At 41.0% G+C, this 22,244-nt stretch overlaps 2 protein-coding genes across 3 annotated transcripts in view; both read left to right on the top strand.

Moving 5' to 3' along the window:
* The window catches only part of LOC148902981 (protein bicaudal D homolog 2-like), a 37,979-nt gene extending 24,430 nt beyond the window's left edge, over window positions 1–13,549 (top strand). Inside the window, exons 6-10 of the mRNA XM_088994335.1 lie at window positions 2,510–2,767; window positions 2,854–3,057; window positions 3,128–3,664; window positions 3,987–4,138; window positions 8,816–13,549. Coding sequence (XP_088850461.1) covers window positions 2,510–2,767; window positions 2,854–3,057; window positions 3,128–3,664; window positions 3,987–4,138; window positions 8,816–9,170 — 1,506 coding nt within the window. The 3' untranslated portion in view covers window positions 9,171–13,549. The remainder of the gene's footprint in view (window positions 1–2,509; window positions 2,768–2,853; window positions 3,058–3,127; window positions 3,665–3,986; window positions 4,139–8,815) is intronic.
* A 7,393-nt stretch (window positions 13,550–20,942) lies between these two features.
* Window positions 20,943–22,244, top strand: part of fgd (faciogenital dysplasia) — a 45,069-nt gene continuing 43,767 nt past the window's right edge. Inside the window, exon 1 of one of the 2 annotated variants that reach the window (XM_088994314.1) lies at window positions 20,943–21,233. In XM_088994314.1, coding sequence (XP_088850440.1) covers window positions 21,212–21,233 — 22 coding nt within the window. In that variant the 5' untranslated portion in view covers window positions 20,943–21,211. The remainder of the gene's footprint in view (window positions 21,234–22,244) is intronic. The other variant, XM_088994322.1, reaches the window with a different exon arrangement.

Here is a 22,244-nt window from a genome sequence, read left to right as displayed (position 1 = left end):
AATCCCATCAGCAATTCATGCTTGAATTGTTCTCGTCATCATCTGTGCTGCCTGACACACTAGGCTCTGACACCCTATTATCATGATGCAATTTTTTTCAGAGGAAGGTTTATGTTGTGGGTTATTTTCTGTATACTGTCGTCAGAAAATGCAGTTCACGGTATAGCATGCATTTTCATTTTATTCTGTGTCACATTCATGGTTATAGAAGCTAAGAGACAGGGCTTTACTGTGGGTTGTCAGCTAAGGGTGGTGCTTGCGTGAAGTGTGGTACACATTACTGACACACTCACACGCGCGCACACACACAATCACAATTCAGACTGCTGAGGAGTGGGACAGTGGGTGGTGCGACACCAGTTGCGCTGCCATCTGCTTCATTGCCACCCCATGTGTTCAACCCTATCCCTGAGTGGCTACCATGGTTACGAGAGAGAATTTGGATTGGTGACAAAGAATGCTACTTTACACTGCCCTTTGTCAAATATAAACATAGTCAGGTGTGCTTGCGCATGTCTTGGCTAAATGTGTCTCCATTGCTCTAACATTCAGATTCCAGACAGAAATTCAGGAGACGATTCAAATCTTCCCTAAGTACAGTAAAGTCTCGTTATATCGATATCGGATATATCGATAGTCCCGGTTATATCGATACTATTTCTATGCACGCACTGAGAAAATTACATGCAAACAGGGTCGGATATATCGATAGTCCCGGTTATATCGATATTTTTTCGGACTCCCTTGAATATCGATATAACGAGACTTTACTGTATTCTCATTTGGAAAAATGACTGGATGCAATTGATTGAATATAGATTTTTTTTCCGAAGCAGGGTCTATGTTCTGAGTCACAAATGGTGTAGTTAGGTAGTTCATTTGTTTGACTTTTGTGCACGCAACATGGGTTCCGTTCCTGTGACGGGTATGAATTGACTGCCTACTTAAAGGCCAGCCGACAACACTTTTTTGTTTCCTAACTGACACCAGAAAAACGTTTTATAGCATCTAAAATACCCAAAACACGCAGGATGATATTTTTAGTCAAATGCAAAACATCAATAAAAATGACTTAAAGTGTCGAAAAACTACTTCAAATTGAAACCGGAAGTGGTCAGTTTCAGAAGGTCCCACCACCTTTTTCGTGGTGTCACGCCAAGACGTCTTGCTTTGCTCGAGAACAAAAACAATGGCTTCAGATTCATAGAAGATGCTTTCTTGTTACTCCTCCAGTTATGAATATGATTCAAATAGTTCTGAAGAGGAAAGCATCCATGTTTGCAATCGATTAAAGAATTTATTCTGTGTCATTTTGAGGCATCTGGAGAGAAGTGTAGCACCCAAATAATGCAGAAGTTGGCGACAAAGCTCTGTGGAAGTGGGCTGATTTTTATCCTGGGAATTCTTGTCAGTGAATATCAAATAGTTGCTCGGTGCAACACACAACGATTCACCATCGCGTTATTTCTGTGTTATCCTTCTAATATCGCCATCAACACGGATCAACACGAAGTCTTCAGACCAAACAAAGTACCGCAAACTACATTGAGGTGATGAAAGGACTGCTACAGTGTGTCCTTTCTCGGTCAGTGGCGTTCCTTCCGTGACATGACGTCAGGACTCCTTTAAAGGACAACCGACGCCACCAGACAAGTTGTGTCCATAATTTGTAAAATCGCTTCAAATGACTTCTACTGAGCGTATTTTACAAAGATTCCACCGCATATAGCTATATTTTAGGTTTTAAGACTCGCACTGAATATTCCGGAAGTCTTGTTTTTGACGAGTCCGTACGTGACGTCACTGAAGGAACGCCCCTGACCGAAAAAAAAAAGACATATTGTAGCAGTCCTTCCATCACGTCAATGTATTTTGCTGTACTTGTTTGGTCTGAAAACCTCGTGTTGCACCAAAAATCCGCCAGAAGACCAAGCTCCATGGAAGGAATTTATCAGCCTGTAGATACGGGCTGACTAATTCCCTACACGGCTTTGTCGCCATCTTCTGCCTTTTTTGGGTGCTACCTATCCCTCCAGATACCTCAAAATGTCACGGAATAAATTCTTTAATCGATTGCAAACATGTATGCTTTTCTCTTCAGAACTATTTGAATCATATTCATAACTGGATGTGTAACAAGAAAGCATATTCTCCAAATCTGAAGCCATTGTTTTGATTCTCCAGCAATGCAAGACGTCTTGGCGTGAGCTCACGAACTGGGGGCGGGGCTTTCTGAAAATGCCCAATTCGCAGCTCAATTTTTTGCAGATTTTGGACACTCAGTCGTTTTTATTGATGTTTTGCATTTGAATAAAAATATCATAGTGCGTGTTTTGGGCATTTTAGATGCTATAAAACGTTTTTCTGATGTCAGTTAGGAAACAAAAAAGTGACGTCGGTTGTCCTTCAAGTCCTGTGATTGACAGGCTTCCAGTCCAGTATGTAGTTTGCCTTTTGCCTGTCAGCTGGGTATTTAAACATCTTTCACTATACTTTGGTCATCTCTCAGATTGAGCGTGAGAAGATCAACCTGGTGTCTACTCTGCAAGACTCCCAGAAACAACTTGAGCAGGCCAATGGCGCTCTGTCAGAGCACCAGGAGAAGGTGAACCGTCTTACAGAGAACCTTAATGCCATCCGCAAGCTTCAGGCCAGCAAGGAGCGCCAGTCTGCTCTGGAGAATGAGAAAGAACGTGACAGCAATGACGATGGAGACTACTATGAGGTGGACATCAATGGCCCAGAGATCCTGGAGTGCAAGTACAAGGTTAGGGGCTTTCTCGGATTTGAACGGTGTAGAAAGAACAATATCAGGGCAAATTTAGTTACCAAGATCTTTTTGCCTTTTGTTAGGTTGCCGTTTCAGAAGCTGGGGAGGTGAAGGAGGAGCTGAAGACTCTAAAAGCAGAGTACCAGGCCTGTCAGTCCCGTTATGAAGAGGAGCGAACCCGTCTGGAGAATGATGTCACTACACTCGGAGAGAAGCTATCCACTCTGGAAAAGACAAGAGGTTTCGAGAAGGACGAGAAGGCCAAGCTGGAGAAGGAGTTGCGCAAGGTACGTTTGTTCCAACACCCTACTTGAAAGTCAGCATGAAGTCCGTTCATGCTCATTTTTTTGCTTCCAGGTGAGTGACATGGCAGGCGAATCTCAAGGCAGCCTGAGTGTGGCTCAGGATGAGCTGGTCACATTCAGCGAAGAATTGGCGACTCTCTACAACCACGTGTGCATGTGCAACAACGAGACCCCCAACCGCGTGATGCTCGACTTCTACAAAGAGGGCAAGGCAGGACGTAGCAGTCCCGAAGGCCGCGGCCGACGTTCTCCCATCCTCCTCACCAAGGGCCTCTTCCCAGAGCCTGTTAAAATGGAGCTTAATGATGTCGCTCCATCCGTGGCCTCTCCTGTGTCTGACCACCGCCGTGAGCCTATGAACATCTACAATCTGGTGGCTATCATAAGAGACCAGATCAAGCACCTGCAGCTGGCCGTGGACCGCACCACAGAGCTGTCGCGCCAGAGGGTGGCCTCTCTGGAGCTCGGCGCCGTAGCCGACAAGGACAAAGAGGCCTGCATGGAGGAGATCCTCAAACTGAAATCTCTCCTCAGCACAAAAAGGGAACAGATTGCTACTCTGAGGACTGTTCTGAAGGCTAACAAGCAGGTCAGTTTGTCTTTTGCCCACTGTGGATATCCCTTGTCGATATGACATCCCAAACAGTTGTCAGTTTGCCTTGAAGATGGGGGTGGATCAGCTATTTCAAGGCTTTTCAGCTGTTGAGCAAACGTGATATGGTCGACAGCAAACATGGGTGGGGACAGAGTCCTTTGGTGTCAGTTGCATAAAGAAACCGAATTGTATATGCAGTTGTGCTTTTAAAATGTGTCTAGTTTAGACAGAACAGAGACATGAAAGTCTCTGAAGTTCATAGTCCTTCTTATTTAGCCACCTTGCTAACGTTGTCCCGCATTGTTCGTGCCTACAGACTGCTGAAGTTGCTCTGGCCAACCTCAAGAGCAAGTACGAAAACGAGAAGGCGATGGTGACTGAGACCATGATGAAATTGAGGAATGAGCTGAAAACCCTGAAGGAGGATGCGGCCACTTTTTCCTCCCTTCGAGCTATGTTTGCCACACGGTGAGAAACTTGCCAGAACCGACTGTTCTTGGAAAATGCATTCCAGCACTTGTGTTGCACACATTGAACGTGTCATGGTGACGATTCAACGTGTAGTTGCCTAAAATTTTTGTCACTAAATAAGCCATACATATAGAGGTATGAAGAACAAACAAAGGTGTCTAATCTGTTGATGATTTTACATGTACAGTACATGCCACTCGAGTACATTGTTAGTGTGTGTTTGTGTGTGAGACATTTTTGTTGTTGTTTTGTTGTTGTTGTTCTGTGTGTCAAAAGAGGGGTTTGGTGGTCTAATGCTATCACTAATCCTTCCTTCTATACCCCGAAGACACGCCGGTCAAAGGTCATATGTGGAATCGTTTTTTTTTAGTCTGGTGTGGATTACGCATTCACCCCTTGACTCTGATTATTTTTCCATTTTTAATTTTGATTTTGAATTTATTAACTCATTCACTGCCATTCACAAATTTATTTGGAAATTTAAAATATGACATAGACCGCCATTCCCAAATTAGGTTTTTTTTTGCTCGCTTGAGTACTGATAAAGCGCTGGCCAAGAGTCTAAGGTTTCTTGCGCTGCATTTAATGTTTACGTAGCCCTAAAACTCAATATTCTTTGGGTCCTGAAATTTGAGTGACAATGACAAAAACCCTAGCACTGGAGTGGACACATTTTTTGCACATGTCTGGCAGTGAATGAGTTTAAAAGAAGGTTTTTGTTTTGACATCACAAATACATGCAGATATCCTCTGGTGTGTGAGCATTTGAGTTTACTTATTCTCTGTAAGAGGTTTTTTTCCTGCATGAGTCTTGCTCAGTTGTCCTGCAAAGCTTTCTGTTCCAAATTCATGGCTGCTTTTCAATTCACACCCGAGCAAAGGGAGCCGGGGGTGCTACAACAAAGGGTTGGCTTCCTTTTAGTGTGCGAGGATTCAACTTGGACAATTCCCCAGTCCGTAACTGTCAAATACTGGTGTCACTTTGGCACTGCTCAGAATAACATGGCCGCGGGTTTTCTATGGAATGCTGGAACGAGATGGTGAATCGCGCTCTTGTTGTTCTTCATCATGTGTTTTTGCTTCCAAAACGGCTCCATTGATAACAAAATCTGCCAGCATTCGGTTCTGTCAGCTTTCTGTTTCCTCTGCATGAATTATGCTGGGTTTATGGGATCCTTATATTGGTATGTAAATTCAGTCCTATACAGCAGAAGGTTCGATTGGGAGACTGTGTGAGGGACTGCTGTTTTCCCACACTCCCTTCCCTTGATGTACCCACCCGCATCTCCTTCGTCACTACGAAGCACCCGCTTCTCACGTATCCTGAAGAAGAAAGGGAGGAAAGAGTCCTTCACATGGTGTTTTCTTCTGTGCCCACCACCATGTTAGTTCCTGTGATGGCGGATTCCTGGGGAGGGGAAGTGTGACGGTTTGATTGGTGCACAAAGGAGAATTGTGCATGCGTGCGTGCGTGCGTGTGTGTGTGTGTGTGCATGCGTGTTTTCATACTGCAGTCCGATTCAAAGGTTAGAGTCTGGATGTTCCGTTATATGGGTATGTTTTTTTTTGGGTCTATCCAGTTGCAGCTTATGAAGTTATGTTAGCTCTTGCCCCTTCACATTCAAAATACGAGTGCCTATTGCAGGCTCTATCTGATTAACTCATTGACTGCCAGACAATGTGCAAAAATGTGTCCACTCCAGTGCCAGGGTTTTTGTCATTGTCACTTGAATTCCAGGACCCACAGAATATTGAATTTTAGGACTACATAAACATTCAATACAGCGTTAGAAACTTTAGACTCTCTTCTTTCATTAAAAAAAAAAAGAGTTAATTCCTAAATCATATGGGTCTGGAGTTATCTGGGCCCCAAATGAGGGCAGCTGTCCAAAATACAATGCAATACATAGTTATTACTTTATGTAGTGTTTTAACAACAACTGAAGCTGGAACAAAGCACCAACATGGAAAAAAAGGGAAATGCTGCCCCTTGTGGAACAGAATAAAGTGCTTTATCGGCACCGAAGCATGAAAAAACAAAACCCGAACAAATTCAGGAATGGCGCTCTTCGTCATATTTTCAATTCCCAAATAAATTTGTGAATGGCAGTGAATGAGTTAACAGCCCAGTCATTAGCCTGATAGACTTTTCCTCATCAACCTCACCGGACCTGCTGCCCCTTTGTTAGCTGTTGTCCCCTCTTCATCATTCAATTAAATCTCCTCTCCTACCCTTCTTTTTGATGGATAGCCAACCGGCCGTGACCAATCGAGTTCCAGACAATACAACAGCTGTGTGTGTGTGTGTGTGTGTGTGTGTGTGTGTGTGTGTGTGTGTGTGTGTGTGTGTGTGTGTGTGTGTGTGTGTGTGTGTGTGTGTGTGTGTGTGTGTGTGTGTGTGTGCGTGCGTGCGTGCGTGCGTGCGTGCGTGCGTGCGTGCGTGCGTGCGTGTGTGCGTGTGTGTGTGTGTGTGTGTTCTCAATAATTGTGAATTGTGACTGCGTGAATGATGCAATAGTTGAAGGATCATGTAATTGTCACCACCAGATGTAGAAAAGTTGCAAGTTGTAAATGTAATCACTATTTGACAGCCTTTCGTCCGGCATTATGCCTCTCACCCCATCACCAGCACAGAAACGCTTCTATTGTATCCAAGCAGTCCCAAGAACAAACTTCTCGGTTTGTTTTCTCGGGAAAACCCCTCTTAGCCCCCGCCCAGCTTTAAGGCGACTCGTACGCCCTCCCACCATCATGGTGGGTTTAATGAACCACGACTGATCCCTTTTGTCTGTGTGTCTATGTCCCACTGGGAATCAAACTGCACACACTAGGGCGGGGTGAAGGTTATGTTTGTCCGGGCTCACACTCTCTTAGCACGTGTAACACGCATGCAGCAAAACATCTGTACATGGTGTCACTGTTTTGAGATTGTGCCCTTGGGATATTTTAAACAATGGTGTCCTTTGTATACATACATACATAATACTTCTTAGGACAATAACTTGACTTCACTACGACTCCATTTGGGATGCATTTTAGAAATGTATTTGGCCTGCAAATAGGTTAAAAAAAGAATTACCGGTATACAAAACTTCTTAAATTAACTGGGAAAGAGTATAATACTTATGATGGATAACATGGCAGAATCAAAATGCATTTAACGCATTCACTCCCAGATGATGTGCAAAAATGTGTCCATTCTAGTGCTAGGGTTTTTGTTATTGCTACTTGAATTGCACAAAGGAGAATTGTACACAGTAGTTTTAGGACTACATAAACATTCAATGCAGCGTAAGAAACCTTAGTCTCTCTCCTTTCATCGGAAATAGGGTTAATTCCTAAATTATATGGGTCTGGAGTTATATGAGCTTGAAATGAGGGTGGCTGTCCAATATATAATGCAATACATACTGTACATATGGTTTATACATACAATTGGATCGGTTGTACCTTTATTCATCTCGCAGTGGACAAATGTACATTTGACCGCAGCAAAGTTATGAAAGGAAGCGGAAAGGAAAGAAAGAAGTAGAATAACAAAATACAGGAGCTGCTGGAAAGGCAGCCACTCTGGCGGCGCCATCTTGAAGTAAAAATACGGAATAACAAATAATATGACAACACGAAGACGCAGTCATTCATTCTTCAGCACTTGCTGTACCCTCTTTATGACATGAAACCGTTATAGATGAAAGAGGAGACAATGAAATACATATGGTTTATATATTGGTTAACAATAGCTGAAGCTGGAACAAAGCGCTAACATGGAAAAAAGGGAAATGCTTCCCCTTGTGGAAAGGAAAAACATTGTCAGAGGCTATAGCCAGTGCTTTATCGGCACCCAACCGGGAGAAAAACAAAACCCGAAGAAAATGGGGAATTGCACTCTGTCATATTTTCAATTCCTGAATAAATTCATGAATGGCAGTGAATGAGTTAAAGAAATAAAAACACTACATGTGGGAGAAACTGGAATATTAGAAATGTGACTTAGACATTGGAGGATAGAAGACTCTTCCCTCAAGGGAGGTGAGCTGTCCTCCAAGGAATGTCATTTTGATTTCTTTGTCAGCAGATTTCTCTGTCAATGAGTGTGTCACTGTCACATCTTCATTTTTTTCAGCGACACACCTCAACTTGCAGCAGGCGATGGATGGCATGACCACAGGGCAGCATGCATGCATTTCTCATGTGGTATAGTTATTTTGCACAGAGATGGTAAAACTGTGACAGGAGTAGGATCTCACTTGTTCAAAAATTTAAGATGATTTGTGAAGCCATGGCTAGTGCACTCAGTGAAGTTGACTTTTTTTGCAGTTTGTTCGTCTTTGTTCGATTTTTTTGGAAGGCGTTGGACAAGACATTGTCTGCATACAGTTAGAGGTCCAATAGCATCCCCTGCTGGTAGCATGAAACACATCTGGCAAGGGACACCCCCTTGCCAAATTTGTTTTGCGTGAGCGTGGGTGCGCGTACGTGTGTATCTTTACACTTTAACAAGTAGAGGAAATTAAAGCACATTTTCATGCTAGCCAAAGTCGAATGGAGAAGTCTCTTGGATTTAACTGTTATTACACTGTTCTGGCATATTCGTAGCTTTAGAGGGACAAGGTTTAAATGAATGTCACACGATGTGCTCCAAGTTAAAAATGTTCTGTTTATTTTCACCCCCAGTTGTGACGAATATGTCACTCAGTTGGAAGCCATGCAGAGACAGCTAGCTGCAGCAGAGGATGAAAAGAAGACCCTCAATTCCCTCCTGAGGATGGCCATCCAGCAGAAGCTGGCCCTGACGCAGCGCCTTGAAGACCTGGAGTTCGACCACGAGCAGATGCGGCGCACGGGCAACGGCATGCGTTCAAAAACGCGCGTCAAAGTCTCAGCAGGCGCTGTCGGCCATGCCAACGTAAGCCAGGGCCTCACCTGCGCCGGCTCCGGCCAACCCGAGTACGTCAACGCCATGCCCAGCGGCCTCTTGGGAGGCCCCGCGGTCTTCTGCAGCGAGAAGTATAAGATCTACTGTGACTGAAGCGGGTTGCAGAGTCGGCAAGAAACCGCTTTGTACAGACGGAAAGGGGGGGTCTGAGAGCCAGACCTTCCCTGCCATAGTGTTAAAAAAAAACCACTTGCTCGCTTTGCTCCCTGGTTGCTCCTTTAGGGACTACCGTGTGATTAACCATCTGCTTCTGTGTGCTAGTGTCAAGGCTTGCCGGTGCACAGGTGTGTGTATAGTATGCACTTGAAATTTGGACCGTAGTAGACAAAACAAGAATTGTGAAACCCTGATGATGGTCAGGCAACTTATTGATACACGGGAGTGTCTTTTCTTTCCATAGTCTCGGTGCTGTGCATAGGAAGCAGAAGATGGCGTTTGTGCTTCAGTCTTCTGATTGCGTTTGTTGCCCGGCAACACTTGACGTATGATGCATTGAGCTGGAGGATGTCCAAAGATGACATCCAGCGCCACGGGTGCTCCTTACAACAACAGTAGTTAAATTGAGCACCGTTACGATAAATGTTTACAAGAAGATTGAACACAAAATATGCAATCTCACCCTGCAGTTTGATCGGGGTGCTGTTTAAATTGATACAATATATGAAAATCTGCTATTTTTTTACAACGGGAGCTAAAAGGAGCACCTGTGACCGCCGCTGTTGATTATTTTAGGATCGCTTTTCAAGTTCAAGCTGTGGCTCTAGTGCAGCAGTCTGGCGCACGCACAATAGAAACGCATGGCTTTGCCAGCCGTATGAGCTTTTTAAGTGCTTTTCCTGTTGCCGAGGTATATGATCAACTCGTGTATTACATTGTCAGTGAGGAGTTATGTGTACGCTGAAACATAGAGGGGTCTCCTCGCTTTGACCGATTTGTGTTGCAAAGGATTTTTTTTCAGAGCCATTCGAGGAGGGAGACTGGATATTTGACAAATCTATCTCCAAAAGTAAAATAAGTGCGCTTCAACGTAGGTGCCTCAGGTTCAACCTACTGGCAAAAATATATACAGTAAAGTCTCGTTATATCGATATTCAAGGGAGTCCGAAAAAATATCGATATAACCGGGACTATCGATATATCCGACCCTGTTTGCATGTAATTTTCTCCGTGCGTGCATAAAAATAGTATCGATATAACCGGGACTATCGATATATCCGATATCGATATAACGAGACTTGACTGTATATTCATTGTGAACCGAGCCACGATAAAGGTTGGAACTAAATCATGATTTTCAATCCTAATAGAGCACAAATTGACAAACCACACGGCAAAAGTGCCTGACAAAACAAACACTTGATATATTTGTCTGGTGATGTCAAACTCTCCCGTCCTCCGTTGTCTGTGTGCTTCTCCTCTTTGACCTTCAAGAGCATTTTAGATTGCCAGCAAGGTCAACCTTAGAGTACAATTTAGGATTTGCGTCAATTGAGGTTGCGTTTAACCCTTTGGAGCTTGTGTGTGTGAGTGTATGTTACCGAATTGTGTTCAAGTGAAACATTTAACTACGTTTGGTGTGCGAGGACGAATCGAAGTCTTAGTAGTCAGAATAGCTTTAACCTCTCACTAAACTTAAGTTGCACCATTAGCAAAAAAAAAAAGACAAATATATGACTGTCTTATGTTTAATACTCAAAGTACTGCTTGTGGATCATAGAAACTTTAGCTTTATGATTCTTAAAAGCAGGGTTGATGCGAGGGATTCCTGCAAGATTAAGCAAAAAAAATGTGGATTTTTTTCTACCGATATAAATGAAATTATATATTCTTAACACAATCTCGTTCAGGTGAGTGATCTTGCAGGATCCTGCTGCAGTATTTATTCTTCTCGCAATGTCAGTGTCGCGTCAACCCTGCTCGTGTGAGCACCAGTTAAGAAACCGCTCACAGCATGGAGATGGATGGGGTGTGGCGGCGGGTTGTAAATTAACAAACCTCCTTGGAGGCCCGTCACTCTTCTGTTGACTATTCACGCATATCACGTATATGACAGCGATGGGGGAGAAGTAGAGGACAACAAGCTAGTTGTTGATGAGACCATGATGGCATTTCCTGAGGGAGAAGCTCATTTTGATCTGCAAAAGCTCAGTCAAAGCTGACGAGGACCTTTACCTTCCTAAATCTGCATCCATTTTGTCACCCGATTAGCTTGTCCTACCTCCTACCGCTCCAACTTTCCGTCGCAATCATATAAAATGTCCCGCATGTCAAATACATTACATTTGTGTACAAGAAAGCATCATCCCATCTGTATGTGTAAATAAAAAAAAAGTTGGGTGGACTTAAAATTTCAAGGTGACAAACGTTGATGGGCAATTCAACAAAATATTTGGCAAATGTGGAAAATGGCTTTCCTGCTTTTTCACATAAAATGAAGAACGAAATAAAGGTGACCTTATTGTCCCCAATTTACTGATAAATTAACAACAAGCTAAGCAAATTGTTTTGAAGTAAAAAAACTTACTGGCTTGGTTGTGATAATGAACGCTGTTGTCCTCAATCTTTTATACTATTCCCACTTAATTGACAAAATACAAGTGGAATATTTTCGAGTGTTTCTTCAGGCCTTTTGAATTGATTGGCTAATCCTGTCCACTAGTGTCAAAACAGAAGATGCTTTTTTGTATTTTTAATTTTGTTAATGTTTTTTATGTTTTTATTTTAGTTTGTTTTTACTCTGTGCACTTTCATTATATAGAACTTTAACAGATTATGATTAACCTTCAGGAAAGTGTGGTGTAGTACTCTGGTTTGTGAGCTATTGAGTATAGGATAATATGAATTCAAGTTATGACTTTATGCGTGTCCCACAAACTATGTACTCAACAAAAGTTTACTCCACAAACCACAGAGCTACGAATTTTGCCTAATCCTAAAGGAGTTACAGATCATTTTCTCATTCTTTAAAGTTGCTATACTGTATTTCATTCATATGTTGTGTTTTTTTATCTATATGTTCGTTCTACTGCCATATTTGATACAAAAATCCAGGGTGATCTGATTCTGGGGTTTTTCTTGTATTTATTATTCCTAGGAATAGTTCAAAATAACTCAATGAAACTTGACAATGCTCTCACTTGAACGGGTAAGCTGTGTCTTGGGAAAATTTGAGCGATAGAACTTTCCCAAGCTTCTTACCGAGAGCGCTCCACTGAAATGGGATCACTGACCTTCAGAATTCTCTGCAAAAGCCACAATGAAATTCCAAATTGGAATTGTTTCATTCTCTCTTGGTTTATCGTGCCAAATCTTGGTACAACTTTTTAAGGTCTGACAAAACAAGCTCCAATTGCAAAAGGTGTCAGTTGGGCTGAGAAATCTTTTTTGCTTCTTTTCCATCTTTGTTTCTTACCAGTAGTGCCTTTCATTTTTTCAAGGGGGAATTTTAGACACATCTTTTTTTAGGGTTTTGGGAGTTCAAATGACTACGAGCAGCAATAAGCGCAAAAGGGAATTGTTCCCCTGACTGCATGTCTATGAAGATAGTTTTAGAATTAGCTGAATGAATTTTAAGATTGTATTGAATTCTACAGGTCAGTGATCCTCTCAATAAATTCAGGGGTATTAACGAAATGCTTTCTTTTAAAAACCAAAAGTCCCTTAGGCCTCCTGTTGTCGAACCAATGGCTCTTTAGTGTGTTTGTGTTGCCGAGCGTATTATTTGGAAACGACAAGCGTTGTTTGGTGGAGGTCATGGTATAACGATAGTATTATTGGAAGAAAATGTGCAGAGATTGCATTTGATCTTATTTTTATGTTTTTTATTTTTCATTTTTGAATCTTTTTTTTCCTTCCGCATTGTTAAGCAATTTGCTTTCAGGAAACAGAAAACAAAATTAGCATCAACAAGCGTGAATAGTGCCATGGTAGCCAGTGCTCGTTTGTTGAGGCATTAAAATTAAAAATATGGAAGTGAAGCTAACAAGAAAAACAAAGTGCAATTCTGATACTGTTGAATTTTAAAGAAAACACAGTTTTCTGTTTGCTGTAAGTGACGGCATTGTGGTATTTAAACTACCGGTAGCTGTGCTAACTTTATATTGTCATATTGTGTTTTCAGTATTGAAAAAACAACTTCATTTGTGTGTTCATATTTATTTGACTTGTCATGCAGTACTGTATTCTTATCAATAATGTGCATTATGATCAGTGGTCTTGATTACAAGTAAATGTCATATGCATGTTTATCGGCTATGGGACCTTTACACAGCAATGAAAACAAAACAGGTCATACTTTTTATGGTGTTGGACAATTACGAAACTAAATTGAGACGAATGATGTGATGAATCTGATGTATTACTGCTGAACTAACCCAGTTAAAGTGTTTGGTTTGTTTTCTGGCTGGGACATCGTCCAAACTGTGTAAAGGTAGTCATGCTGCCTAAAATCAATAAATGTGACTTAAGTCGCAGAGCGTGTCACTTGTCTTTTTGTGCGGTGTGAAGTCGCTCCTCCACAACAGCAGCAGATGCAGGGTTAACCAGGGAAGTGTGCGTTGAGCACTCCCAGATGGACGACATGCACAGGAGAGTTTCCCAGCTGCGAAAGGCTTCAGGATCACATTTCATACAATGCACAACGACACTCCCAGAACCACTTCCCAGTCTTCAGACTGTACTGTTACCCCTTCCCCATTTTCCTTCTTTCCTTTGCAACCCTCTGGGGACACAACCCACATATCTAATCACAGTGAATTTCCTCTGACCTTTAGTGCCCCCGCCACTTCCTGTCCCGACTCTGGAGACCAGTTCTCATTTTTTTCAAAGTGATCGTCGAGCTCTAATGACAGTTTTCATTAAGTGCAAACAAAAAACCAAACGCTCTTAAAAAAGGGATGCTCTCGCTGACAGAAAGCAACGTTTGGATTTACAAATGGGGGGCGTGAGCAAAACTAATACAAAATATTAAGATGGACTCAAAAAGAAACCAATAAATCATTACGTCGATCGCGATCGACCAGTCGATTTCCAATGTACTATTGGTAGATCGCATGACCAAGGTGAGGTGACATTGTCATGAACTCACACTACACGTACAATTAAAGTTGAGTTTTCTGGGGGGAAAAGAAGCTCGACGTTAGCCTATCAGCCATCGCTTCACTTAATTCATACACCGGCCAACCAATCAGATGACATCTCATTATATGTGCGTGCTAACAACTCCCCTGACCGTTGCAAAGTTAAAAAGCTAGTCGTTCGCGACATCCTAATTTTTCGCTTGTTTTTTTCTCTTAATATAGTAATATAGGGTATATAAATGAGTGGGTGAGCTAGAAAAAGTATCAGTTTCATACGGAATGGGAATATGACTTTTTTTCACGATTACATTTTCAAAGTGCGTTTGTCTCGTCTGCCAGTTCGAGTGAACTCAGATAATGGCAAAAATGTCCACAATTATGTTGTGTTGTTCAACATGTGAGGTTATACATCAACATAAGTTGCAAGAATCCTCAACATATTTCTCAATACTGTAAATATAACGGGTAGGTCATTTTGGCTTGGTCATTTCAAAAGTGGAGCTACCATGCTGAAAATGTGTGACACCCCTGTTTTAGAGCATAAGAAAACGGTGTCACTTTTGTTTGTTTGTTTTACCTACATATCTTGTGTCCCCGTTGGGATCTTTACTTACCATGAAAAATAAGCAATGTGTCACACCAAGAAATCACTTTTAGAGTAAGTGCATCCAATACATGCCATCTTTTATTTTATTTTATGTTATTATTTTTAACAGAGCGGCCTCTCTTAGTAACCCCTGCGTGGTTCTCTCACTCGGCGGGCCTGGCAGACAAAATGTGGGTCAGTGGGACTGCTCCCACGGCTCCGTTCTGTTCTGGGCGGAGTCACTCAGTGGAACAGCTGTTTCACATCAGACATGGTAAGCATTCTTAAAAAGGACCATTTGGTGTCGCTCTAAAACAGTTTTTGTTGAGCTTCAATGTCAAGGTTCGATTTGCTCAGAGAGTTTGTGCCTACAAAGGGGCATCTTTATCATCCATCATCAGCCATGTGATCAATTCATGTGGAGCCTAAGGAGCAATGAGCCACGATCAGCTGATCTGAAGCAGGACACACTGTCACGTGGCTCTCCTGAGAACACGCACACACATGCACATTTCACAAGAGAGCCACCGGAGCAGGAATAAGACCATTGATGGTGAAAACAAATCCATGACCAATGGGGGCTGTGAGCTCAGCCTTATGATGTGATTCAGCATCAACTCACTTGAGTTTTTTTAAAATCTCCAATCACTGCAGTCACTTTGAATGTGATGACTCGAGACAAGATGGCACAAACGTTACAAAATAAAAAAGTTACAAAACGATAATAAAATTATAATAAACCTGAACCTATTACAATACTGTACTATATCAGCTACTGAGCTAGAGTATTTACCAATTACATCTGGGCTACATTGCATATTACCAACCCCCTTTTCTCCAGACGTCCCACAGTCGTGTTGATTCAAACAGTAGGACGCTTCTCCAAACCTCGAAAAGAAAATCAATGCCTACAAATGTCCCAGGTCTGTGTTTTCCGCTACATGGAGGATTTGAAATGTGAAAAAAACAGGTAGCTCGCGTCATACTTACCAATGTTGAGGCAATAATAATAATAATAATAATAATAATAATAATAATAATAATAATAATAATAATAATAATAATAATAATAATAATAACACCTCGAACAGAAAATCAATGCCTACAAATGTCTCAGGTCTGTGAGTTTTCCGCAACATGGACGATTTGAAATGTGAAAAAAAAAATAGGTAGCTTGTTGCGTCACACGTGTGTATGATTTTGAAGTGCGCCTTTCAACCCTTTCATGTCTTTCAGTTCCTTGATCTCCTTCTCCGTCTCACCCTGACGGCTCCTTTTATACCATTTTCAAGCGTGTGCTATGCGTCAGGGTGAGACGCACATCAAGGAGATCAAGGAAATGAAAGACATGAAAGGGTTGAAAGGCGCACTTCAAAATCATACACACGTGTGACGCAACAAGCTCACGTCATACTTACCAATGTTGAGGCAATAATAATAATAATAATAACACCTCGAAAAGAAAATCAATGTCTACAAATGTCTTAGGTCTGTGTGTTTTCCGCAACATGGAGGATTTGAAATGTGAAAAAACAGGTAGCTCACGTCATACTTACCAATGTTGAGGCAATAATAATAATAATAATAATAATAATAATAATAATAATAATAATAATAATAATAATAATAATAATAATAATAATAATAATAATAATAATAATAATAATAATAACACCTCGAAAAGAAAATCATTGCCTACAAATGTCTCAGGTCTGTGTGTTTTCCGCAACATGGAGGATTTGAAATGTGAAAAAAACAGGTAGCTCACGTCATACTTACCAATGTTGAGGCAATACTACTACTACTACTACTACTACTACTACTACTACTACTAATAATAATAATAATAATAATAATAATAATAATAATAATAATAATAATAATACTACTACTACTACTACTACTACTACTACTACTACTACTACTACTAATACTAATAATAATAATAATAATAATAATAATAATAATAATAATAATAATACATTTGATTTATAAGTGCCTTTATTGACTTAATTGTAGTTAGCTCTCACTTCTCTCTGTATGATTGCCTTATTTCTCTGGTTTCTCCAGTTCGTGATGGGGTGGCGGTACATTCGTTTTAGTTATTTTAAACTTTGTAGTGAACCACGCATGAGTAGCTTACATTTGTTTTTGCCGCTTTGTTATGACTCTGGCTGTGATGTGTTGAAAGATGATAGAGCAAAAGGAACATCACTGATCAAAGGTCAAGATGGACATACACTCTTGAAGGTTGTGATTTGTGACTTGCACATACCGCATATGACTGAAACTTGTCAGACACATTCACACAGACCTTAGTCTTTCAGACTTTGCAGAGATATAAGTGGAGTTCATTTCCAACTGTCCTCTTTCTTTTGGGAAACATGGCAGTCACGGGTTGCCAATTAGAGTACTGTATGTGTGTCAATGAATGGCTGCAAATGGGCCGTCATGCTCTCGTCCCGGGGATCTGCTGTAGGATCGAATTTTACAAGGTTCGTGCTTGGCCTATGAAAATAAAATCTAAAAGATTGATTTATATTTTGGAGTCTAACTTTTGGTCACCACTAATTTGTAGTTTTAAATCTGTGGATATCTTGAAAGATATGGCACACTTTCATCCTGCAATGGAGACATAAATCGTGGCAGCCACAATAGTGGATAAAGAACATGACAAAAGTAGGCCATGGAAGTCATTTGTGAAAAAAAAAACACTTCACACGGTAGGAAACTGTTCATTCAATGCAATCTTTCAGCTATCAACTGTCCCAGTTGTACAATTTATAATTGCAGGCATCTGCAATTTTTGCCATATTCAATAGTAAATTCTCACCATTCTAAGAATATTGAATTTACTTAAGCGACATATTGTAAAAGAATGCCTATAACGAAATCTGATAGCTCATGAGTTTGACCCATTTATAGTCTCCCCAAAAGGGGTTTCTTCTAGCACTAATTTCCTTTCATGCTCAAAACACACGCGATAGATTGATGAAGCACTGGTGGTTGTTTGTCACCAGTATATGTGCACCTCGATTTACTGCTGCGTTCCTAATTTTGTATGTTCCAAACAAAACTTGACCTTGCTATAGTATTATGTCATCATGTTAATTTCAAAGGATGGAAGTAATTTGGTTTCTGCGCTCAAATATCATCAATATCATCAAATTCAAAGGAGTCCAAGATGGCGCCCAAGTAGGCAGCCGTCAAGTGCTCTGATGAGCGTTGCTTTTTTTGTGGTTTTTGTGTTTTCTTTTGTCACTTTGTGTTGTTGTGCGTTGTGTGCAACGGATACGGATTGTTTTCAGCATTTTTGACCATGACATTCATCGGGGAGGAGACTGTGCTGAGCGGTTGCGCCTTTTCGGCAGCATGAATATGCCAGTGCTGCTTTTGAATGGGAGGAATGTCGGTGCCATTCGACTATCATCGCTGGACACCAAAGGGGCCATTGTGCTTTTTTTGCGCCTGTAATGGGCAGCATCTTCACGGCCCCGCTTTGTTCAGTGGAAGGTCGGTGCTGTTGGACAGTCTGCGGCTGGATGGATGCATGGCTTGAGGAGCCCGCGATAAGAGGGAAGGAGCGTCAGCGCAGAGCGCCGATGCGTATATGGAACTGTCGCAGGATGGAGTTGAGGCTGATTTATGGGGGACAGGAGATGTGAGACAATCTCTTTTCGTCAATGGATGCGACACCTGCGTGTTTGCTTTCAACATTTAGCTTGTAGTCGACGTGCACATTCCACCATGATGTCCCTGATCCACTGGTGGAAAGACGCTTTGATCCTCTCCTCTTTCATCTGGAACTGCTTTATTTAACAAAGAGGATACAGAAAGTGCTTAAGAATGGATGTCTCTCTGTGTCTTTGTTGTGTCATGTTATTTAGTTTTTTTTTTTGTTCTTCAATGCTTCAAGACGGCGCCGCGAGAGTGGCTGCCTTTCCAGCAGCTCCTGTGTTTTGCTTTTCTACTTTCATTTCTTTCATAACTTTGCTGCTGTGAAATGTAAATTTCTCCACTGAAAGACTAATAAAGGCAAATCCAATCCAAATCCAATCCAATCCAAATTACCACTGAAGCCTGGGAGTGATTCTACCAGCTACTTTACATTCATTCTATGAAGTGCATGACTTACCATTACTTGTTTATGACTCATAAAGGAAAAGACTCGCTCAGCTGATTGCAAAGCAGCACATAGCAGGCAAGGAGCTTGTTAAATTTGACATTCACAGGTTTTCTCACAAATGGCTTCCCCACAAGCTATTGAGGCAGATCTGTAATTGACATCAAAAGTCATCCTCAGTCAGTGGTTCTGAAATATTATTTTTTGTGTGTGAGCACAATGACAAATGGCCCATGTTTGTGGGAGTATTTATTTCTACTTTAGTATGCTATAGAAGTATGTTTTTATTCTGAACGGGAATGTTTACTCACCAATCTGTTGGTATGTCATCATTGATGCTGAACTCTACACGTAGCAGGATTTTAGGTAAGAAACAAACTTCATCCTTGGTATGTGCATTTGATGCTCTGGTTGAATACTAATTCAGATTGCTTATTATTATGAAATCATGCTTGAATATTTTTACAAACTGAATTTCAATGACGTTGGGAAGTTGTGTCATGACAATAGAATACAATGATTGGTAAAAAGTTGCGGAAGGCTCATCAAACACCTGTTTGAAACAACAAGTGAACAGGCTAAATGGGAATAGGTGGGTGCCTTGATTAGGTATAAAATGAGTTTCCTGACGGAGTCATTCACAAGCAAAGATGGGCCGAGGTTCACCTCTTTGTGTACAAAAGCGGTTACGGAGATTAAGAACAATGTTCCGCAATGTACAGTTGTACAGTATCGTATCATTAAAAGTTTCAGAAAAAAATCATTTTACAGTAAAGTCTCGTTATATCGATATTCAAGGGAGTCCGAAAAAATATCGATATAACCGGGACTATCGATATATCCGACCCTGTTTGCATGTAATTTTCTCCGTGCGTGCATAGAAATAGTATCGATATAACCGGGACTATCGATATATCCGATATCGATATAACGAGACTTTACTGTATTTAATGGCAGCCACCCACGACACATACACCACAAATAAATAAATAAACGATGACATTTATTTGTAAAGAATATCAACACAAAAGCCAAGAAGACTTTGGAAAACCAAATTCCAACCACAATCAATACAGTTGGGTGTTACATCCCTAAGTGCAACTGAAATTATTTTGTAAAACAAAAACAGTTGATCAATAACACTTCAAAATGTCACAGGATTATGAAGCTTCAACAATTACTGTCCAAAACATTTATTGCATGTTGTTAAAAGAAAAGGTGATGTAACACATTAGAAAACAATAACCATGTCAGTTTTGATGGAACGTGTTGCAGCCATAAAATGTAATGATTATTTGCGAAAGTAAATAATGTTGATCAGTTTGTATATAAAATATATGATATTTGTGGTGTATTTTAAGTAACCCTAGTGGGAATAAATCAATTCAAATAATAGACAGATGGATATCATGTACTCAAGTATGAATTGAACATGATTTGAAATTAGTATTATGCAGTATTGTCTTTTTACGTCTAAAACAATGCCCCGACTTCATCAGAATTCTTATTTGGAGCCATTGCTTTGAATATTAGTCACTAGTGTTTATAAAGTATGAAGTCATCTTCTGCTGTTGTTAATGCGCGATATAAACCAATATGTATTGTATTGTATTGTATATGATAGCTATCCATATTAAGCTCTTTGTTACAGCGTCAGCTGTTGTTAAAGCACTATATAAATCAATATGTATTGTATTGTATTGTATTGTATTGTATTGTATTGTAAAGCATTTAAGTATGTAATGGCGAGTTTATGGAAAAGTCCATTTGTCTACATTTCTGTTAGAACATAATCTATATAGGCCTGCTGGTTGTAAGTAATTTGATTGTACAGTACTGTATAGCAGAGTTGGATTTGTCAATCCCTTAGCAGGGTGTCTAACGTAAAATAATCGCACCATTTAATAAAATCACAAGGGCCACACTTGACTATGCTTGACTTCACTTAAAAAAGCACAGAATGATACTTTGAGCGTGAAGGCAAATACAATGAATGGGGATTGGCGTGAGCGCGCTTGGTCTCAGTCACGCGCATTTTCTGGTTTCCAGCAGTGGGGAGGACAGGACAGAGTTCTTTATGTAGAGAGGGAGGAGGAAGGAGCCACGCTAGACTAGCAAACACAAAAGAAAAAAGACCGCTCGGTCAAAATCGTTTTTATCCTCTATCAAGCCACGAAGAGTACATATCGCGTGAAGGTTTTATTTATCTTTTTTAAATGAATATTTATTTTTGAAACGGTAACAGGATTGCGAGGGGGACGGTAAAGAGACGCTCGTTCAAGTTGGACGCTCCTGGAGCCCACTTTCTCATTGGAAAGGATACGACCGGCGAGCAACTTTGTGCAAGATGCAGGGACTTTCAGCCACTGGTAAGCAACCGTACGTGTTAAAGTCGCGTTTCCAAACTTTTCATTCCGGGTCGTCTCGCGGCTCCTGTTACACGTCTGAAACGTTTTTTTTAGGAGGGGCTTGGGGGGATGTTTGTGTTGTTGTTGCCAGCTGTCAGCGGGACAGCTGCGGGCTTTTATCGACACCACTTCGCCCCCAAATCGTGTTTCTGACCCCACCAACTTGGTGCCGGAGACCTGATACTGTATCACTCAAAGAAGCAGCACAATGAGGTCGAACTTTTCTGGTCCGAGGTCTGCCCTCAACGCTTTCACCGCGAATAGATTCCAGTTACATTGGAAATCTGACTTGTTGATTATGGTGATTAAACCCAGAGTCATTCATGCATCATACCTTACCGTGCATGAGTGTGTGCGTGTTTGTTTGTGTGTGTGTGTGTGTGTGTGTGTGTGTGTGTGTGTGTGTGTGTGTGCTGTCTGTGTGTGTGTGTGTGTGTGTGTGTGTGTGTGTGTGTGTGTGTGTGTGTGTGTGTGTGTGTGATGACCTAGGATGCATCGAGAGAGTGTGTGTCACAAAGGACAGGTCACTACTTTGTCTCCAAATGCAGAATGATGTACAGTAATCACGTTTTATCATGGTTAACACGGACGGGACCATCCGTGATAGACGAAAAACCGCGATGTAGCGAACCCTACATGTATTGGTAAATTTACATATGTATGAGTACGACAAAAAAGTTATAAGGCCAAATTTAGTGGAACACAGTACAGGACATGCATAAAGGGGCAGAGTCAATGTTTGTAGTCACAAGTAATGCAATAAAATAAACAGTCCACTATCAACATACAATATATATACTATACCAGTTGCAGGTACACAAATAATAATAATAATAATAATAATAATAATAATAATAATAATAATAATTGGATTGGATTTGACAATAATAATAATAATGCCGGAAGGCCGTATTAAGTCTTCTTTTCCTTTCGGCTTTTCCCTTCGCCACAGCAAATCACTGTCCTCGATCT

Source organism: Hippocampus bargibanti, linkage group LG01 (assembly GCF_051943395.1).
Source record: "Hippocampus bargibanti isolate YZ-2025 linkage group LG01, ASM5194339v1, whole genome shotgun sequence".
NCBI classification, from domain to species: Eukaryota; Metazoa; Chordata; class Actinopteri; order Syngnathiformes; family Syngnathidae; genus Hippocampus; species Hippocampus bargibanti.
This window is presented reverse-complemented; position numbering and strand designations above follow the sequence as displayed.